General features: G+C 61.1%; 1 protein-coding gene across 1 annotated transcript in view; it reads right to left on the bottom strand.

Annotated features, from left to right (window-relative positions):
* The window catches only part of LAMA5 (laminin subunit alpha 5), a 48,602-nt gene extending 28,012 nt beyond the window's left edge, over positions 1 to 20,590 (bottom strand). Inside the window, 11 exon segments of the mRNA XM_024750178.1 lie at positions 3,912 to 3,974; positions 4,164 to 4,298; positions 4,506 to 4,596; positions 4,682 to 4,800; positions 5,126 to 5,241; positions 9,393 to 9,490; positions 9,633 to 9,803; positions 9,888 to 10,006; positions 10,803 to 10,920; positions 20,175 to 20,327; positions 20,570 to 20,590. Coding sequence (XP_024605946.1) covers positions 3,912 to 3,974; positions 4,164 to 4,298; positions 4,506 to 4,596; positions 4,682 to 4,800; positions 5,126 to 5,241; positions 9,393 to 9,490; positions 9,633 to 9,803; positions 9,888 to 10,006; positions 10,803 to 10,920; positions 20,175 to 20,327; positions 20,570 to 20,590 — 1,204 coding nt within the window.
* Positions 20,591 to 20,971: the final 381 nt, after the last annotated feature.

The raw sequence follows: 20,971 nt of genomic DNA, 5'->3' as shown, positions 1-20,971 counted from the left end.
CACACACACACACACAATCGAGTTCATGGATACAGAAAACAGATTGGTATTTGCCAGAGGTGGGGATTGGGGGTTGGGTGAAATGGGTGAAGGGTGTCAAAAGGTGCAAACTTCCAGGTATAAAATAAACAAGTCATGGCGATGTAATGTACAGCATGGCGGCAGGAGTTAATAATAACCTGCTGCATAGTTGAAAGTTGCTAAGAGATTAGATCTTCAAAGTACTCATCGTGAGAAAAAAATGGTAATTACGCGTGGTGACAGACGTTAGCTAGACTTTCTGTGGTGATCATCCCACGATATATAAAAATACCAAATCGCAGTGTTATATATCTGAAACTAATATAATAACGTGTGCCAGTTATACTGCAATGAAAAAAAGAAAGATGGTTTTAGTTCAGAATTTTCTACACTAGGACTTCCCTGATGGCACAGTGGTTAAGAATCCACCTGCCAATGCAGGGGACACAGGTTGAAGCCCTGGTCCTGGAAGAACCCACATGCTGCGGAGCGACTAAGCCCATGCGCCACAACTAATGAGGCTGTGCCCTCGAGCCCGCGAGCCACATCTACTAAGCCCGCTTACCTAGAGCCGGTGCTCTGCAACAAGAGAAGCCACCACAATGAGAAGCCCGCGCACCACAGTGCAGAGGAGCCCCCGCCCGCCGCAACTAGAGAAAGCCCGCGCACAGCAACAAAGACCTAACGCAGCCAAAAAAATAATTTTTAAAAAAATCTGAAAAAAAAATTTTTTTTTCCGTATTAGGAAGTAAAATCTCTCTCCCAAACTAAACAGAGAAAAACTCCAGCAGATCAGTAAGCTGCACTTTGAGAACAGCAATAAACTCAGCAAACTTCCGTTGGGTGTAAGAAAGGTAGGAAAAAAAAAGAAAAAAAGAGAATAAACATAGACAAAAGGAATGAAAGGAAATTTTAAAATCATGTGCAGAATGTCGTGCATAACTTCGTGCCAATACCTTCAAACATCCAAATGACAAACAATTTGCTAACAAAATGTAAATAATCAAAACTGACTGGGCTTCCCTGGTGGCGCGGTGGTTGAGAATCTGCCTGCCAATGTAGGGGACACGGGTTCGAGCCCTGGTCTGGGAAGATCCCACATGCCGCGGAGCCACTAGGCCCGTGAGCCACAAATACGGAGCCCGCGCGTCTGGAGCCTGTGCCCCGCGACGAGAGGCCGCGACAGTGAGAGGCCCGCCCACCGCGATGAAGAGTGGCCCCCGCTTGCCACAACTAGAGAAAGCCCTCGCACAGAAACAAAGACCCAACACAGCCCTAAATAAATAATAAATAAAAAATTTAAAACTGACTTACAATGAGGTAGAAAATAAACACACATAATAAAAGAAAAGAAAACCATCATCTAAGCTCTCCATGGGAAAACAGGTATCAGGACCAGATGGTTTTTAAGTAACTTCTAACAAGCTTTTAAGAAATTGATAATTCCTGTGATTTTTAAAAAAAATAAATTTAGGGGCTTCCCTGGTGGCGCAGTGGTTGAGAGTCCTGATCCCACATGCCTCGGAGCGGCTGGGCCTGTGAGCCATGGCCGCTGAGCCTGCGCATCCGGATCCTGTGCTCCGCAGCGGGAGAGGCCACAACGGTGAGAGGCCCGCGTACCGCAAAAAAATAAAAAAAATAAAAAATAAAATAAATAAATTTATTTATTTATTTTTGGTTGCACTGCGTCTTCGTTGCTGCACGTGGGCTTTCTCTAGTTGTGGTGAGTGGAGGCTACTCTTTGTTGTGGTGCATGGGCTTCTCATTGTGGTGGCTTCCCTTGTTGCAGAGCACGGGCTCTAGGCGCACGGGCTCAGCAGTTGTGGCTCGCCGGCTCTAGAGCGCAGACTCAGTAGTTGTGGTGCACAGGCTCAGTTGCTCCGCGGCATGTGAGATCTTCCCGGACCAGGGCTCGAACCCGTGTCCCGTGCATTGGCAGGCGGATTCTCAACCACTGCGCCACCAGGGAAGCCTGATAATTCCTGTGATTTTTAATCTGCTCTGGAGCATAACGAAGTATGGATTGTTTTCCAAGTATTCTACAAGATGAATTACAAAACCAAAACAAGATGGTACCAAAAAAACAACAAGGCTTTCACCCCGCCTCACTCACGAATATAGACACGAAACGTTTATGCTCAATGCTGGGTCCACAGTAGGAAGGATATTAGCAGAATTCATCCTACGGTTCACAGATTGAAAGTGAAATGCTGCACCAGCCTAATCACCAAGGGCCAGTGGAGAAAGGAGGGACTTTCAACAGTTTACACCAGGGGTTGGCAACCTTCAGTCCAAGGTGCCTGTGCCTGGTTTATAAAGTTTTATTGGAACACAGCCATGCCCATTCACTTGCACATGGTCCATGGCCACTTCCAAGCTGCAACATACAACAGCAGAGCTGAAGCTTTGCAACAGGGAACACACGGCCCTCTGAGTCTAAAACACTTACTGTCCGGCCCTTTTCAGAAAAAACCTGCTGACCCCTGCTTTACCCCACGATGAAAAACTAAACATTTAAACGTCAAAAAGAAAACCGCCAAAGAACCAAGAGATATGCAAACAGTTGGGTTTAGGGACCTCCGTTGAGATATGACCGAGTCAGACACCAGGAAGAACCAGGTCAACAGATTCAGTGAAAAAAATAACAGGAAGGGCAAATTACCCACTGGGAGAAAAGCACGTGACGCGTGAGAAACAGATCATACAGTTAATACAGAAAGAGCTCCTAGCAGCAAACGAGTGAAAAGAAAACTGAGCCACAACCTCGGATGAGAAATTCACAAGCGAAAGCAATAGGAGTCACGAAACGCAAGAGAAGATTCAACCTTGGACCTCCCTGGCGGTCCAGTGGTTAAGACTGTGCTTCCACTGCAGGGGGCGCGGGTTTGGTCCCTGGTCGGGGAAGTTCTCTACATGCCGCGTGGTGCGGCCGAAAAAAATATATATATAAATAAGTGAGCAAAATATATTCGTAAGTAAATACTTACATGTTAAAAGAAAAAAGGAAGACTCAACCTTGCAAATGAGGCAAAGAAATGCAGCCAAAACCAAGGAAATACCAAATGCCACCTGATCTAAGACAACCAATTATAGGACACACCACGATTTGGTACTGCTGTGAAAGGAAAACGCCGGCCAATTAGACATCAATAAGCCGTCAACTGAAAGGCGCGTCCCAATTCCAGGAAAACCGAAAAGTGGGAAAGTGAACCAATGAGAAGATTTCTGCGATAATGAATGTTGCCGGGTAGTGACAGCAACGCCCAACACACGTGACGCGGCTGTTGCCATTCCACCTGGTAGACGATTTTATGTCAGGAGAGCGGTTTGGCAACCTGCGGCCAAGAAGGTCCCTGAACATGCATGTCTAGTGACCCAGAGCCGCCTTCTAGGAAAGTGTGCTACAGAAGTAGTTAAGAATTCATGGAAAGCTTTAGTTGCAAGGAGGTTTACTGTAGTGTTATTTTTATAAAATCTGGAAAGAACCTAAATTTCCAAGAATTGAGAGCAGGTTAAGCAAGAGCCACATCTGTCTGCACAACGTGGAACACAAAATGATGTGTTTACAGGATGGCGTGGGTGGGAGACGCGATTACACAACAGCGCGCACAGCGCACACGGGCGTTTATAAACACAGCGCGCACGCAGAGGGGGGAGGGGCTGTTTACAGGAGATGCGATTCTGTACACCTCTCTTCTCTAGCATTCCGCTCACCTATATTTTTCAAGGTTTTCTAGCATAAATACGTAATATTTGCATGAAATTAAAAGCCACCAAGACATGGTGAACAAAACGGAAATACCCGCTCTCTGGGGGCCTGGGTGTGGCCCCTCCTGCCCCACAGCTCCAGTGGGGCCCAGGGCAGGATGGAGACCTCGGGGGACACTTACGCACAATCTGGCCGGCCGGCAGCACCTGCTCCCCCGTGTCATTGTGAGAGAAGGACGGCACCGCTGAGGAAGGAGACAGCAAGTGTCAGCCAGGCTGGCTCAGTGCCCGGCCACCCGTGTCTCTCGGCATCACTGGAGGTACAGGCAGGACGAAAGAGTCCCCCCTGGGGGCCCCCTCCCCGGCTCCAAGCCCAGCAGGCGAGGATGCTCAGGGGCTCAGGGCCTGCCCCCGCCCCCAGGCCGCGCCCTCACGGTGGCAGCGCGGGAAGCCGCTGAAGCCTTCGGCACACGCATCGCATCGCGCCCCCGTGAAGTTCGGCCGGCAGTAGCAGCGGCCCGTCAGGTCCTCGCACGTCCCGTCCGTGAAGTCCGACTCGCAGTCACAGCCTGGGCGCGGGGCGGGAAGTCAGGGAAACCCAAGTCCAGGGCTCGCAGGCCCCGCGAAGGGGCAGCGTCTGCCTCCCCAGCCTGAGCCGTGGCCTCCCAGAGAGCCGCGAAGGCCCCCAGGACACCCCGACGTGGGCAGACCCTGCTCCTGGACACCCCTTGGAATGCCCCCGCCCAGGCCACCCCACCCGGGCCGCCCCCACTCACGGCGGCAGGCGTGGGGTGAGTCGAGCGGGTGGTCTGGGGAGCGGTAGAAGCCGGGCAGGCACTGCTCACAGTTGATGCCGGTGGTGTGATGCTGTGGCGGAGCGGGGCCAATGAGTCCAGGGGCAGCCCCGCCCCCACGAGAGCCCGCCGCCCGACCTCACACGGACCCCGCCCACCTGGCAATCGATGCACACGCCCCCGCCCCGGTAGACGCGGTCCTGGTTCTGGCTGGCGTTGCTCCGGTCCACCTCAGGGTCGTAGTAGCAGTCGTGGGCGTGGCCATGGCAGTTGCAGGCTGGAGAGTGGGGGCTCAGCTGTCAGCACACCTCCGTGACCCCACCCGACTAGGACCCCTGGGGCACGTCCCGCAAGCCACGGGGGACCCCAAACGTGGCCTGGCTCGGGACAGAACGTGCCACGCTGCCCGTGTGCCAACAGCACGCGTGTGAGAACACGCGTGAGCCGTGTACGTATTGTTATACACACGTGTGTATACCTGAGTGTACATGTGTGAACGTGTGTGCGTGAGTGTACCGTGTGGGCGTCGGCACGTGCAAGAGCCTGTGTGAGCGCACGTGTGAGCACCGCGCTGGCGTGTGAGCACGTGCGGGGGCACTCACACTGGCACTCGTTGGCGCTGTCCGTGGTTGCCGGCTTCCATGGCTGCTGGTTGAAGCCGGGGCAGCAGCGGTCACAGGAGCTCCCACACGTGTTGTGCTGGCAAGCGCACTGCAGCCTGTGGGGGGCACGCGGGCACAGAAAGCGCTCAGATCCGCCACGGGCCCCCAGGAACACGAGAAAGGCGGGGCTGTGCAGGGCCTTCACGGAGGGTGGGAGCTGGGGCAGGGTGTTGAGCAGTCGGCGCGGGTGGCCCCTGTCCGCAGATCAGCCTGGAGCCCTGGGCCCTTCAGGATTTAGTTCCACCACAGCCAGGACCCGAGGCCAAGTCTACGGCTTTCCTGGGCCAGCTCTGAGACCCAGGTCTCGCTCAGCAGGCAGCCCTGGACTCAGCCAGACGCCCCGACGTATCCAGGGCACCTTCCCGGGAGCGAGTGGCCAAGAACGGCTTCCTCTTCCAGCCGGGGGTGGACACCAGTCAGAGAGCTGGAATCCCGCCTGCTGTCCCGGAGAGCAGCTCCTGTTGGCTCAGTGGGCAGGTGGACAGCTGGCCGCGGCTGAGGACCGAGGCTGCAGCCACCCACTGCACAGAACCCCATCTCCGGCACACACCTCCTCAGCTCAGCCAAGGTGGAGAGCAGGAATCACAGTCCCATCCCTGGGCCGTCTGCCCCTCGGTCCCGGGTCAGCACCACAGCTGCGGTGCCGTGCAGGTCCTGAGCAGCCCCCAGGAGCCAGTCCAAGAAGAGGAGACCCAGAGCTCCAAATCATGCTCTAGCCCCTCCCCCACAACGGGCTGCAGGGCCCTGGGACTCAGCCCCACTGCTCCTTGGTGTTCAGGAAGGAAGCAGGAATAACCTGCCACAGAGAGGTCATCACAGGAAGCGCCAAGGATCTGTAACGAAGAACCTGTGGCCGGTGTTTGGTTTTTCAAGAATCTACATAGTCAGGGCACCCCTAAACCAAGAAATTAACACAAAAAGTGGGGTGTCTGTCAAAAGCCCTTGAAAAACCACGCTGGAGGGATTCTTCCCAACCCAGGGCACACCACCATCACACGGACGAAGCCCCGCAGAAGAACCTGCAGAGAAACAACCCAAGAGGGTCAACCGACGCAACCAACAGCAGGGCTGCACCCCTGGAGCTTCATTTAATGGAGCAATTGAGTAGAAACCATAAAAAGAGAGTGTTTAGAGATTATAACCAAAAGAATCTAAGACATAATAAAAAACCACAATGCTATGAAAAAGAGGCAGATGTGACCAAAGAACCAATCAGAACTTCTATAAATGAAAAATAAAATGATTGAAATTAAAGACTCAAAGGATGGGCTACACAGTGGATCAGACACAGCTGAAGAGAGATTCAATGAACTGAAGAAGCCATCCAGAGAGCAGCTCAGGACGCAGAGGTGGGAATACAAGAAGTCCCGAGACCCAAGGAAACCACCCACGTTCCCACCTGTATAACAGGAATTCCAGAAAGAGAAAAGAGGGAGCGAGGGGAGAGCTCAGAGTCCTAGAGGGCCAATGGCCAAAAACGGTCCTGAAATAACAAAGACACATATTTTTAAATGCAAAAAGCACAACCCTTGAGCAACAGGAAATATGTCCACTACTCGACAACGCAGAGTAAACCTGAAGAGCACTGAGGCAAGATCACAGAAACACCTAGAAGAGGCATAAAACCCACAGAGGGACAACGGTGCAGATGACAGCAGACTCTCCCAACCACCGAAAGACGCCAAGAGACTGAAATGACATTTCCCAAGTGCTGAGAGACACGGCCAGCCATCAACCAGGAATTCTACAGCCAGCTAAACTATCACCCAAGAGTGAGGGCAGAGCAGCCATTCAAGGACTAACAGACTCTCATGGAAAGTACTAAAGGAAAAGGAAGCTGCGTCCCCAGGGATGCACTGGGGGCCAAGAAGGACAGAGAACAGGAGCTGGCAGTCAAGGTGATGGATCCACTGCTGGGTGCAGATGTCGTGCCTGGGGTTAGTGTTCTGGGACCCTGGGTCTCCAGGGAGACAACTAGTTAAATCTGCATTTGGCGAGGTCAAGTATGCCTGTTGAAGAGGGAGGGCTACCACTGCAATCGACAGAACTAGAAAAGAAATGTAAGGGTGATCACCAATCGCCACAGATTGAATGTTCGTGTCCACCCAAAATTCACATGTGAAATCCAACCCTGAAAGCGATGGTGTTTGGAAGGGGGGCCTTCGGGAGGTGACTAGCTCATGAGGGTAGAGCCCTCGTCAATGGGACTAGCATCCTTGTAAGAAGACTCCTGAGAGCTCCCTCACCCCTTCCCCACTGTGAGGACACAGCCATCTATGAACTAGGAAAGGGGGCCTCAGCAGCCTCCAGAACCGCAAGAAGTAAATCTCTGTTGTTCGCAAGTCACGCGGCCTCTGGCATCTTGTTAGCCTGACTCAACTAAAACACCAATAGAGACAAAACATGTCACTTCCAAACCAAGGGATGGGGGAGAATGAACGGGGGGCTCAGTACAGACTGGGCAGGTAGTCAGCCCTCAGAACGATGGCCGAGGCGACGGAGGTGGGAGAGAGCTTCCGGGGTGGGGGGGCGGAAGCAGAGGGACGGTGACAGGCCAGTGGGTGGGGCAGAGCCCTCATGGGAGGGGCAGAGGCAGCAGGGCAGGCTGATACTGCAGGACACTGTGTGTGAGGGGTGTCAGCGTTTGTGGTTCTGGGGGAGACGCCCCACCCAAGCCCCACCTGCAGGGTGAGCTGAGCTCCGTCTATGCCCAGGTGCAGGCGAGTCAGGGCGGATGCCGACGTCTTCCCAACAGGCAAGGGCAGGCCCACCTCTCCTCTGAGGCCAGTTTGGCCACCCAGCAGGCGCCCTTCCCAAGCATCACGAGTTCCCACTTGGCACTTAATTTCCCAGAGCAGTTAGCTGCGCCCGACCTCAGTGCTTGAAGCTGCGGGCAGGAACCCATGCCTGGGGCCCGTGCGGAGACTGGACAGGCCAGGCGGGTCCTGAGGGCCTGCCTGAGTCCTCTAGGGAGTGTGATCACACCTCTTTCACCTTCAGACCCATCAGCCATGCCTGGAGAGGTCTGGGGCTCACCTCTTGGTGCAGCTCTGACGGTGAGAGCGGGGGTGAGCTCCTGCCCTGCCTGGGCTTCATTCGCCTCCCCTATCAATTGGGGTGTGGACACAGCAATAAAACCCCAGCAGGAGTGGGAGCTGCATAATCTCGAGGTGAGGGAAGCAGCAGGAGAAGCTCGCCCGCTCCCTGCTGGAGGTGCCCCTCGGGGGCGGGGGCTGGGGAGCCTGGTCACGGGCTCCCCATCGCAGGCTCTGCTTCCTCTCCCAGCACCTCCTGTCCAGCCCTGGACCTGCTTTAAGACCCCCAGCGCACTCAGCCCCACCGGGACCTCTGTGCCGGGCACAGGCCTGCCCAGAACAGGTGCTCCTGGGGCAGCATGTGTGAGCGCCACACACAGCTGCTGACGGATGGGAGCAAAGAAGGAAAGGAGGAGGGAGGGAGCGAGGAAGGAAGGAAAGAAGGGAGGAAAAAGGAGGGAGGGAGGGAGGAAGGAGCAGATGAACAAACCCGCCTCGAGGCTGCGAGCCAGGAGGAGAGCTGGCTCAGCGCCAGGCTCCAGCCGATAGCTGAGCTGCGTGCTCACTGCTGCATTTAGGGCGGCTGGAGCCACTCAGGCACGTAGCATCTAGCGGCAGCTTGTTAAAGATGCAGATTCGTGGGCCCTGCCTTATTGGCTGACTCTGGGTGGGGCTCAGAGCCCTCAGCCGTCCCAGCTGCAGGAGATGGGGGCCCTCCTCAGATGGGGGTTTCTGGGCTACTCCCTGTCCTGAGCCTTGGCCCCTGCCTGTGATGGGGTGTGATCACGGCTGGGGGCAGCAGCGAGTGTTATCATTTGTGTTCTCAAGGAAGGCGGGGGAGCTTCCCCTATCCCAGAGAACAGAAACATGCAGCCTCAGGTGGATTACCTCTCTCACTGACTCCCCTCCACAGGGCCGGGGGCTTCTGCTGGGGGCAGCTGGGGTGGAGGGGCAGCTGGCTTGCAGGTCCAGGCAAGACTCCGCGTCTGCCGGCAGCAGGGCAAACAGGCCCAAGCCAGGCTCCAGGCACCGCCCTTCCACCTCACAGTGCACACGGGGAAACTGAGGCCGAGCAGTGAGGGGCCAGCGCAGGTCACAAGGGTGGGGGACATGGTGGGCAATGGAACCAGGCCTCCTCTCCTTCAGGCTGGGCAGGGAGCTACAGGTCTCACCTGAAGGGGTCTGTGGGATCTTTAGCGTCGCAGACATCCGCGTGCCCGTGGCAGACACAGCGGCCGCCGATGCTGATGTCCTTGATGCTGTAATAGTACTGCGCCCGCCCAGGGAAGTCAGCGGCCGCCCACACCTGCCCCCAGATCCCAACCCCGAGCCCACGCGGCCCCGCCCACACCAGCCCCGAGCCCACGCGGCCCCGCCCACACCAGCCCCCAAAGCCCCGCCTGCCTGCTCACCCTGCGGGTGACTGTGGGGTCCCGCAGTGCCTTGCCCATGAGGTGGCCCAGCAGCGTGTTGGTGCGCAAGAAGCGCAGGCGGATGTTGGTGGCTTTGGTGAAATCACGCAGCAGCGGTGAGTAGGAGAAGTTCATGGCCCCTGGACGCCCGTTCACCAGGGACACCACGATCTGCGGAGGGGCGCGGGTCAGGCGTGGGCGTGGCTCCGGCAGGGACCGCCAGGCCACACCCCCTTCCCGCGCCGCCCCGCCCACCTCGCCATTCTCCAGGGGCACGATCCGCGAATACTCGGTGCTGCAGATGACGTCGTCGTCCCCGGAGATGCGCTCCAGTGTCCGTGGCCCGAACCGCTCCAGGCAGTCCCTCTTGGAGGCTGCGGGAACCGCCGAAGGGTGAGGGCGCAGGGCTCCAGGGAAGCCCTCGGAGGAGGCCCGACGGCAGCGCCCTGCTGCCCTGCGTGCCCGGACTTCCCCAGAAGTCCTCAACCGGGAGGCAGCATCCACCACGAGGCGGGAACGCCGCCCACCCTCGAGGTTTTGTTGAAGACTGTGGCACTTGGGAGGCCAGGGGAGCTCCTCAGGAGGGCAAGGCCAGGGCTCAGGCTGCCCCTGCCCCGAGCCCGGATTGCCTTGCCTGTCCTCCTCTCTGCAGAGAACAAGTGTGTCCCCTGGGTGGCCCTTGCCATCTCCATCTTTGGGGGACCATTCCTGACTGTCCTTTATAGGACTGACCGCCCCACACTCACTCTCGGGCCTTGGAGTTTGGGGGGACACGTGTCTCAGGCCCGCCCAATCGAAGCAGCCCCATCGACATGACTGGTCAGGGTGGCACATGGAACGGCCGGCCAGTGAGCAGGGGTGCAGGGCTCCCATGCTCTCCTGACCGGGCAGCTAAGCTGGCCACCTCCGTCACCTCAGGAGCTGCCGGAGCATAAGGCCAGTCCAGGGCGAACCCGGAGATGGCATGAGAGACTCCTGGTACCGAGGGCCCCTGGACCCAGCCATGCCCATTTCAGGGACACAAGCCACCGAACCCCCACAGCCTTCGGGACACGCACCCGACAGCCCTGACCCATGCAGAAGCCGGCGTGAGGGCAGGCCTGCTATCCGGAGACCCTGAGAGAGCGTGTGGCCCACCCCAGGGGACACCCCTGGCCCCGGGAGACTCACAGGCGAAATACTGCCATGGCTGGTAGGTGTGGCCGAAGTCCGTGGACCGTTCCAGCACCCAGAGGTCTGGCCGAGGCGAGTTGGCAAACTTGATAAGCACGTAGGCCACGTGGAAAACCTGCGGGGCAGTAAGTGTATGGACGCCCCTGAGATCCCTTCCATGCCACCTGGGCCCCCCCATACCTGGAGGGCCAGCCCCACGCCGTGAGGTGGGGCTCACAGTGGACATCTGTGTGTTTGCCCTCAAGGGCCAGGCACACCCAGGTGAGAGGGCCGGCTGGCTCAGGGAACAGCCCCTCGCTCACTGGCCGGCCCCTGGCCACTGAGGCCTGCACCAGGACACAGAGGTGACCAGTGGCACCCAGCATTTCCGGAGGGCTCCCCTCTTGGGCCTGGGGGTGCCTTAGGGCCCAGCCCCACCCCAGGAGCTTGGAGAGCCCTGCTGTGAGGCTGCACACAGGCCTGACAGGGACTGGAGTCAGACAGGGCACACGCGGGCAGCCTGTCTCCTGGGCCTGGGCAGTGGGGCTGGGCAAGGACGAGGCAGGAGCTCATCCCACTGTCCCCAGAGCTCTGGTGGCCGGCCTGGGATGATGGCCAGACAGTGTCCCAAGCTCCCAGGAGCCTGTCCTCCTCGCACAGCAGGCCGGTGAACCCCTGTCCTGGGATGGGGGCCCCCGTCACGGCCTCACCCTGGTCATCGCCCCCATCATCTTCAGAGCCAACTGAGGACCCGCCCACTTCACCCGCTGACCAGCCTGCAGGGGCAGCCAGCCGCGGAGCAACCAGGGCCCAGCCTCTGCCTGCCGCTGTCAGGAGCCCCCAGCGGGGAGACAGATGAAAACGGGCCCTCCCAAAGCTGGCGCGGGGAAACCCTGCCAACCCAGCCCCAGCCCGTCGGGAGAGCACCTGGCCAGGGAGCAGGGAGGCTGCTCTTCCAGAGGCATCCAGAACCCCCAGGGCCCACCTGCTGCTCTCTCCCTGGGTCTCGGCCTGACCTCACTCCCAGGGAGGGGCCCATCCCTCATCTCTCTTCTCCTCCTGGCCAGAGGTCAGCATCCCTGGATGTCCCTGTGTCCTGTGCCCTTGGGGGCTTGGTGGGGCCCCTCCTTGGCTAACTGCCCCCTGGCCCTGCAGCCTGGCAGGTCTTAGCCTTGGGGACTCCAGCCCCACCTGGCACAGGCCCGAGGAAAGGGCTCTGGGGCCACTGAGGACAGCCCATGGGCTCAGGCAGAAGCACCTGCCCTGACTGTGGCCTCGATGATGAGCCACCGAGACCCCCGAGAGGGTGGGCACGCGAGCAGAGCGCACATCGGCTGTGCACCCCACACACACCTCTGGGGGTAGCGCCCTGGTGCCCACCCAGCCTCAGCTTGCCCTGCGTGGTGACCACGGGGTAGGGATTGTGGTTTCCAGACCTCAACAGCCCTGAGGGCCAGGGAGCCCCTCCCCCACCCCAAAGCCAAAGACGGGACCATCGTCCAGGCTGGTCTCTGTGCGTGAAGTTTGGGCTCCAAGGAAAGCCGGGCAGGGCCAGTGGGAGACCTGGGCACCCACCCTGCACACGGGGAGAGTGGGGGCCCCAGATGAGGGGCAGAGACACAGCTAGTGAGCACGCCATACGTGGACGGCGCCTGTGCCCCCGTTGGAGACCCCCGGCCCACACCCCCATGCCAGACCTGCTCACAGGGGCACCCCGAGGTGGGCTCTGAACTGCCCACCAGCCTTGAGGGCAACGTCACGCCTCCGGCCGCCGCCGTCCCCTCAACGGGGCCCTGCCCAGCCCAGAGAAGCAGGTTCCCTTCTGGTGTCCACTGCTCTGGACTTCTGCCCCAGACCAGCTGGTCTTCGGTCAGCCAGCCAGGCCCTGAGCCTACGGCCACATGGGGGCAGAGCGGGGAAGCCCTCCAGGGCCGCCTAAGGCGCACAGTCACCCCCTACCCCTGGTCAGCCTGAAGCCACTGTGACGACCCCCTCGAGGGACAGTGGAGGGAACATGGACACCTCGTGGCCCCATCCCTCAGGAGGCCAGCCTGCTAAGAATCCAGGCGTGGCAGGGTGGGGCGGGGGGCAGGGGGCATGAGGTCCTGGGACCCTGGGACATGCCCATTCTGAGTCCTGCCCTTCCCGGAAGGCCTGGAGTTTACAGGGAGGGGCCCAAGTCAGGCCAAGAATGGCCTTTCCCTGGGTGCTGGGGGGGAATGAGGGCCTATTCACCCACTGCCAGGCCTTGAGGTCATCTTCCAGTTTGCCCTGCCCAGTCAGGGGAGGGGCTCAAGCCTCTGGGGGGATGGACCCTACACCCGGCAGGCAACTTGGCCAACTCTCAGGCATTCCAGGGAGCCCTGGGGATCTCAGATGGCCCCTGTGCCAGGAGGGGTCTTCGTGAGAAAGGGGGGCATGGCGGCGTGGGGGGCCTGGGTGTGCAGTGGACATGGACACAGGCTGCTCTGGGGGCGGCAGCATGGCCCGCGCTGAAGGCCCCCAAGGGGATTAAAGCCTCCCGCCGAGCCCCCGGGGCCCACCCCCGCCTTTCCCTGAGCGAGGCCACCAGGCTGCACCCTCGGCTGGCCAGCTCTGTCCCTCCCCCAGGTCTACGGGCCGGTCGCATTTTTCCCAGCTGAGAGCACTTGCACAAATATTGACTCGGAGATGCTAATCGGGCAGGACACGGGCTGTATGGAAACTTCTGCCCCCAGGCCCGCACGCTGGGTGCACTCCAAGGAAGACCCTTGCCTTCTGTCCATCTGTCCACCTGGTCATCTGGCTAGCACACAGGGGCCCCGGCCCAGGCTGGAGCGACGGGAAGGCATGCGCTCAGCTCTCCCCACCTGTCCCCGACCTGGTCCTGGTTCCCAGGGCCGCACAGCCGCCCTGGGCATGACCCAGGAGCGAGAGCGGACCCCCGGCCTCCCTGGACACGGCCCTCCCCACGCCACCCCTGCCCGCTCGGCTCCACTCGGTGCCAACGCTGGATGACCCCTCCCGCTGCTACAGAATTCTGTGCAAAAGGAAAAAAAGTCTTTTAAAGCAAAAGCCAAACAAAACCTCCGGATTCGGCGGGGAGGCAGGGCCGGGGGGGGGGGGGGGGGGGGCAGGGGGGGCGGTGGCAGGAGGCTGCAGAGCCCTGCGGCGAGAGCTGGGGGCCCTGGGTGGGTCCCAGGCCTCAGTGGCTAGATGGCCCTGGGTGGGCGTGGGGCAGTGGGACAAGCACAGGGGAAGTCAGAGACCAGGGCTCAGGGTTCAGGCCCTTTCAAAATGCTGTGATGCCTCTGAAAGTCTTGAAAGGGAAGAGGCCCGCAGAAGCTGGCAGTCACCTGGCAGGGATGCCGCAGAGGCCCCACACAGAGCCACTCCGCACACGCTGGTGCCCAGAGGCACAGGTGCAGGGAGGGGAGCGAACACGGGCGGGGCTGGAGTCAGGAAATACAGGGAGGGCTAGAGAGGAAATGGGTGCTGCAGACCCCGTGCGGGTCCCTGTAGCCCCAGGGATGGCGGTGCAGGAGGTGACAGCTGGTCGGCAGCCTCCCAGGCTCAGACACCCATGTCCCAGGGATTGGGCTGGGGCTGGAGCCCCTGGGAGCACAAGGTCATCAGGGCCAGCGCACGACCCCTCTGCCCTGGCCCATCTTGGGGCTGGGGAGCCCTAGGCCAGGCCCTGTGCCCCTGTCTGGGGCAGGAGGGGCCCAGCCCCCAACCGCTGGGCCAGGCGGCATGAATCACCAGGCAGCCTGTGACTCAGCCCCAGCCCTGCAGGAAGCCGGGCCCCGTGCCGATTCCCGGGGACGGGCCAGGGTCCCAGGCCGTGGCTGGGCGGCAGCAGGAAGCCCCTCCTAGACGAGGTGTCCGGGCCGGCTCCCCACCCTCCTGGACCCCCACCCCAGACTGCTGGGCCGTCCCTCGGGGCCCTGTGTGCTGAATCCAGTTGACCCGGCGCACCCAGGTTTGCCCTCTCTGCAGAGACCCCACCTGGAAGCCTCGATAAAGAGGAACGCCGCGGCAGGGGGGCCAGCTGGGCAGGCGTGTCTACTCGGGCCCCCAACTGGGTAAATAAGAATGGCCACCCACACAACGGGAGCCTGAAAACAGGCCACATGTGGATGCAACTCCTGGAGTGGAAGAGCCACTGCTGGAAAGAAAAATAAAACGTGGAAATGTAGAGAGGGCAGGCACAGGCCCCAGGGACCCTGACTGCGGGGCCGGGAGCCCAACACACTGGTGTGTGGAGCAGAGCAGGGGGACTTTCAAGGGCTGGGTGGGGGTGGAAGGGCTCCGACAGCTCTGTAGGAGCTCACCAGCTAGAGTGAAGGGCAAATGCCCATGTGGCCCAGCACCTCAACGGAGCTGGGCCTGGGGGGATTCAGAGACACACACCCCCACCGACCACCCAGGTGCTGTCTTGGGCCCCCTGCCTTGAAGGGGGGTTTTTAGGCCCTGCCCCCACCCCATCCTCCCTACAGCCTGGCCCAGGTCAGGCCAGATGGGCAGTCCCAGGCTACAGGAAGTGGACTTTATCCCACGGGGACCCCGACACACAACAGTTTAGTCTCAGGTGTGAGCTGTATGGCCAGAAACCAACGCCATGGCATTTGTTTAAAAGCAGACAGAGGGGGCTTCCCTGGTGGCACAGTGGTTAGGAATCCGCCTGCCAATGCAGGGGACACGGGTTCGAGCCCTGGTCCGGGAGGATCCCACATGCCGCGGAGCAACTAAGCCCGTGCGCCACAACTACTGAGCCTGCGCTCTAGAGCCCGCGAGCCACAACTGCTGAGCCTGTGCGCCTAGAGCCCGTGCTCCACAAGAGAGGCCACTGCAACAAGGGGCCCACACACCGCAGCAAAGAGTAGCCTCCGCTCGCCGCAACTAGAGAAAGCCCGCGCAACAAATACCTAATGCAGCCAAAAATAACTAAATTAAATTAATAAAATAAAAAGCAGAGAACAGAAGCCTTGGGGGCCACCAGAGCCTGGGGGAGTCAGTGTGGGGTAGCGGGGGTGTCTGTGTGTGCCCAGCGTGAGCAGACGAGTGTGCCAGGATGGCCAGGGGACCGAGGACGAACGGCCCCCAGCCCCGGGCACGGGTGGCCCCTCCGGCCCCGCATCCTCCGAGCAAAGCGACAAGCAGAGAGAGGCAGGGTCTCGCGGCTCCCACGAGGAGAGGTGGGGCCTGTGCCGGTCCCAGGACCCTCGGTGGGGAGGCCATCCCGGATGCCCCGCCCTCTCCTCCGCGGGAGCCCAGCTCAAGGGGCCACCTCCGGCCCAGCCGCTGCACCTGTCCTGGCTGCCGGGCCCTGCAGCTAGAGCCTAGCCAGCCCAGCCACACTTCCTGCCACTTCCCTCGAGCTGCCCGCTGACCCTCCTGGGGCACTGGCCATGTGGCGGAGCGCCCAGCTAGGTCTGGACAGCCAGGCCAGTGACCATGACCTCATAACCCAGAGGACTGGCGGGCATGCCAGGACCAGGAGGCCTGCCTGGGGAGCCCTGAGTGGGCCAGCTTGGAGGGTGTGTGGCCCAGAACAGCGGCGGGCAGGGCGGACCTGCACGGGGCATCCCGGCCGCAAAACAGCCGGCACGTCCGGGACCCTCAGCGCGGCGCCAAGGTCCCAGCAGGTGCTCTCTGCGCCCGCACCTCGAGAAGGGAACCTGGCCCTGCCAAGCCCGGCCTCTCCTCCACACTGGCTCTGTCTCCCCAGTTGCTGCGCACACCCCCACGCGGTGGGGGGCAGCTGGCGCCCCCCCGCCATCCCCCAGGGAGGGCAGACCCCCAACCTTGGCATTTCTAGAGTTCCCCAACCAACACTTTCTGGCCTCACACCCAACTCCCCCAGCCTACGCTCCACCACCAGCCCAGCACCACTCTGCACCTCACCCCCTCCACCCCCCGCGGTACCCGGCAACCTGGTCTCCAGGCCACTCCCCTCCAGCCCCAGCCTCTCAGGGCTGGGATAAGGGGCCACCCCACCCAGGGCACAAGGAGAAAACACAGCTCACGGTCGGCAGGGGATCTGCATTCCTCACCTGCATCTGGGGAATGAGGGCTGCAGCCCGCAGGTGAGGGGCGGGGGCTGCTGGCGAGAGCCCCTCCCCACGGCCAGGCCAGGAAGCGGGCGTCTGGAGAGGGTGGGGGACGCCCCCCAGGGCCAGCCCTAACCCTGCCCAGCTCCTTAAGGCCACCGGGCTACGTGGACGGGTGAGGCTCCGCAACGGGGAGCCTGAGGCGGGCAGGACGCAGGAGAGAAGCAAGAACCCTCTGTGCCCCCCGGGAGGACAGGCCAGTGTCCCCTCAGTCACCAGCCGCGCAGACTGCCCGCTCTGGAGAACCCCCTTTCCGAGGCGAGCAGCCCGCAAACCTCAGACCTACAGCTCAGTTCTCTCAGGTCTGAGGGTTCCTGGCTGAGACCCACATGGTGAGCAGGGCAACGGCAAAGGCCTAGACCTCGCCACGCCCTTCCCGCCAGGTCTCTGCTCCTGGGGCCTGGTTCTCCATCTGCGAAATGGGGGAAGAGGTCCAACGGCCCTCACCCACCCTGGAACGGGGAAGGTCAGAACAGGATGAGGTGTGACCGGAAGACAGAGCAAGCAGGCTTCCGAGGCCCCCGCACAGGCGGACGCTGCAGAGACCAGGCCCCACCAGCCCTCTGTCCTCCCTGGGGCAGGAAGTCCGCCTGATGCCCAGGGCCAGCTGCCCCATCACCCCGCCCCGCTTTGCCGGGGCATCCGCTCCAGCTCCCAGAACAAAGGACCCTGGCAGCCGCGGCACTGGGAGTGCCCAGCCCCACCCCAGGGCCTGCGCCTCCATCGGCAGCCCAGCCCCAAAGCAAAGGAGCCCCCAGGGTTGAACCAGCTTAGCCAGGCCCCTCCCACTCGGCCTCTCTCCCCATCTGCCCCGGGGAGTGTGCTCAGAGGGTCCTGCCCTGCCTGGGGACATCCTCAGTCTGACTGCGGGCCCCAGCTGCTGCCGTCACCAGACCTGGGGGCACTTGAGGATACAGACCCCGGGGCAGCCGGGCAAGTCGGGCCCACTCCTCCAAGACGCCTCCCGCCCAGTGCCCCAGCCTATGCCACCTCCGTCCTCCCCTACCGCCTACCCCACGTGGGGCTCCTCGGCCGACGCAGGACCTGGTCTGTCCCCGACCCCCGTGAGCAGGGCACCCTGAAGGGACCCAGTCGTCGCACAGTCCAAGGGAGGAAGGGGCAACAAGCTCCTTTTCCGAAAGGGAAGGCGGTGAATGCGCAAGTCTCCCCTGAAATTCCACAGTAGCTCAGAAACATGCCCTGGAAAGACAGCTCTCTCGCCCGCGGAGCTGGAAACTGGGCCCTTCCGCTCCACCCAACTCTAAAGCACACTGGTGGACACCCCCCATGCTCACCAGCTCCCCCCCCCAACCAAGACTGGCAGCCCCCTGGCCCAACCAAGATGGGGATTTGGGAAGTCAGTAAAGGGGGAAAGGAAGAGAGGAGGGACGAGGGAGGGTTGAGTAGATGGAAAGAAGCGTTGGTGGATGAATGGATGTTAGGTGGATGGGTGGGTGGCAAAAAGGAAGGAAAGATGGGGGGCAGGGAGAGAGAAAGAATGGCTAGGTGGATGGGTGGGTCAATCTCCCCCCCAGACAGGGCTGGAAATGGCCCAGGCCCAGCCTACAAAGTCACTTGAGTCACTTTACATTTGCGTCGTCGCACAGTCGGGGACTGCGGCTTGGAGGGGCAGGATGTACACAGTGAAGCCCTCTCCCCAGCCCAGGCCCAGTCTACAAAGCGGATGTGCCGCCTGCCTCCACCTCGCTGGCCCATTTCCTACATATGGACACCAAGCCTCAGGGGCCACAGAGCCAGGGGGAGCTGAGCGCCATCCGAGCTGCCCCTCGGCCCCATCCACCGCACCTCCTGCTCCGGGCCACCCTGGGGTTGTCATGGAGACCAGGCCACTGTGCACCCAGCAAAGGCCCTTGCCCTGCCCTAGTCTGGCCAGGCTTGTCCACGGGGGAGGAGGGGCGAGAAGGGCCCAGTAGCTCAGCACAAGTTTCCCCGATTGACCCTGGGGCAGGGGCAGAATGCACTTCCCCCTCCCCCACCCGTGGCAGTGCCAGAGAGAGGGGCACCCGGGGAGCGCACAGGGTTGCTGAGGTCCTTCCCTGCCTCCGGGGGAAAGAGAGCACAGATGCAGTGAAAGCCCAGGGAGCTGAAGCGATATTGGCCCAGCCCCACCCAGACCTGGGTCCGGCAGCACCACCAGCCCCCCGCAGGCAGGGCCCGCGATGGGCAGCCCCTCCCAGGGCCTAACAGATAACCCATGGCCCCTCGGAAATCCCCGGCCACTTACTGGGACGCGAACCCACACCCTCACTGCCCACCTGCCCGCCAGGCCTCCGGGATGGGGCAAGAGGCACCCAACACCGTCCCCTGAACCTGCCCGCGGGGCCCGCCCCTCCAGCCAGGCTCACAGGAGATGCTCCACCACTTCTCCTCCAATGCCCCCAGGATGACAGCGGCATGGAGGCTCAGCAAGGAGCAGAGACCCACCAGGTCACACACCGGGACCATGGCAAAGCCGGCCTGGACTCAGGCGCCTGGACTCATGGTCTAGGGCTCCTTCCCCGGCCCCATGAACAGGGAAGGGGGTGGAGGCGAGGTCTAGCAGGATCGACCTTGTGACCCAGCTCCCAGGCAGGCCCAGAGCTGTGGCCGCTTCTGGGCTTGGCCTCACCTACCTCCCCCTCCCCCACCCCATCCAAGGAGGCATCGGGACTGTTGGCCCGTTTCACAGGCCAGGATACCAAGGCCCGGGCCTAACAACGTCACGTGGGGAGTGGGGCGCAGCCCAGGTCCACCAAGGGGGGTTCGTTTGTCACTGGGAAACGCCTGGCTCCCATCCCCCACCCCTGCCTGTGCAGGGGCCTGGGCGGGCACACCTAACCCCTCTGTGGCCTCCGCAGCACAGGTATCCTAGGAATGTCCACTTCCTCCGGCCTCCTCTGCATTCCCGGAGCCCCTCCCACTCCCGCCCGTGGAGCCTGGCTCCCTGCAGAGGAATTCCCCAGAGTAAACACCAGGGCTCACAGCATTTCAGCCCCACCTCCGTGATGTCCCCTTAGCGCCCCTCACCCTAACTCTCCACGTGACCTCTGGTAAGCCCCCCATCCGGCGCCCCTCTCTCCCTGTGCACCACGAGGATGCTGAGAAAACAAACGGAAGGTGCCCAGTGCCACGCCTCCGTCTGTATGGGCCTGCCACCAGCAGCCCGTCTGTGCCCAGCCTCTGCCCAGCCTCCCAAGCTCATTCTGGGTGGACACCTCACCTTCTGGTCCTCGCCCCACGGTGAGCCCTTTGGCCAGGGACATAGGGGACAGGCTGCAGAAAGCGAAAGAGACTCTACCTGGCCCAGGTCCAGGGTGACGTTGACCTCGTTGTACTCCAGCCCACGTGACAGCGGTGGGCTCTGCCACCAGCGCTCCGTGCCGTCAACGGCGTTGCTCACAGGGTGTGCCCTGTTGCTGCTTGCAGCTGTGCAGATGTCGCAGTACTGGCCCTGTAGGGGAGGGGGCGGTCAGATGGACAAGAAGGGCTGGGACTCCTTACCCCTCTGGTCACCCTCCCACCCCATCACACTGGCCGCACCCCCAATCTGTGGACCCTTGTGCGCCAGTCACTCATTCACCTGGCAAGTACGCACTGAGAGCAAATACGGTTCTCAACTTGGGATACGGTTCATGTGAGAGATGATCACACCCATTACAGAGGAAACAGGAGAGCAAGGAGGGAGCAGGGCACCTGCCGCAGGTGGGAAAACATGGCGGGCCTCCCTGAGGAGGTGGCATCTGAGGCCTACACCATAACGGGGCGGGTGTGCTCCAGGCAGAGGGGCTGGCTGTGCAAAGGCCCTGGGGCAGGAAGAGCAAACAAAGAGTAAACAGCAAGAAAGCCAATGTAGCTGGAGCTGAGGGGGTAAGAGCCCGGTCAAGGGGCAAGTCACACGTTTCTCGCCCACCCCCACCCCTCAACCACCAGCCACTGCAGGGGGCTTCAGAAGGGCTCTTGCAGGATGGGGCCTGGGGGGGGACCTAAAGAGAAAGGAAGGTGGGGCTACAGCCAGAAGGCCCAGGCCCGATGTGAGCCCCTCCCGACCTCCACCAGCTCATCATCCCCCAAACCTCTCCACCAGGCTGTCACCCA

The sequence above is a fragment of the Neophocaena asiaeorientalis genome, unplaced genomic scaffold (genome assembly GCF_003031525.2).
Source record: "Neophocaena asiaeorientalis asiaeorientalis breed wild unplaced genomic scaffold, Neophocaena_asiaeorientalis_V1.1 scaffold606, whole genome shotgun sequence".
NCBI classification, from domain to species: Eukaryota; Metazoa; Chordata; class Mammalia; order Artiodactyla; family Phocoenidae; genus Neophocaena; species Neophocaena asiaeorientalis.
This window is presented reverse-complemented; position numbering and strand designations above follow the sequence as displayed.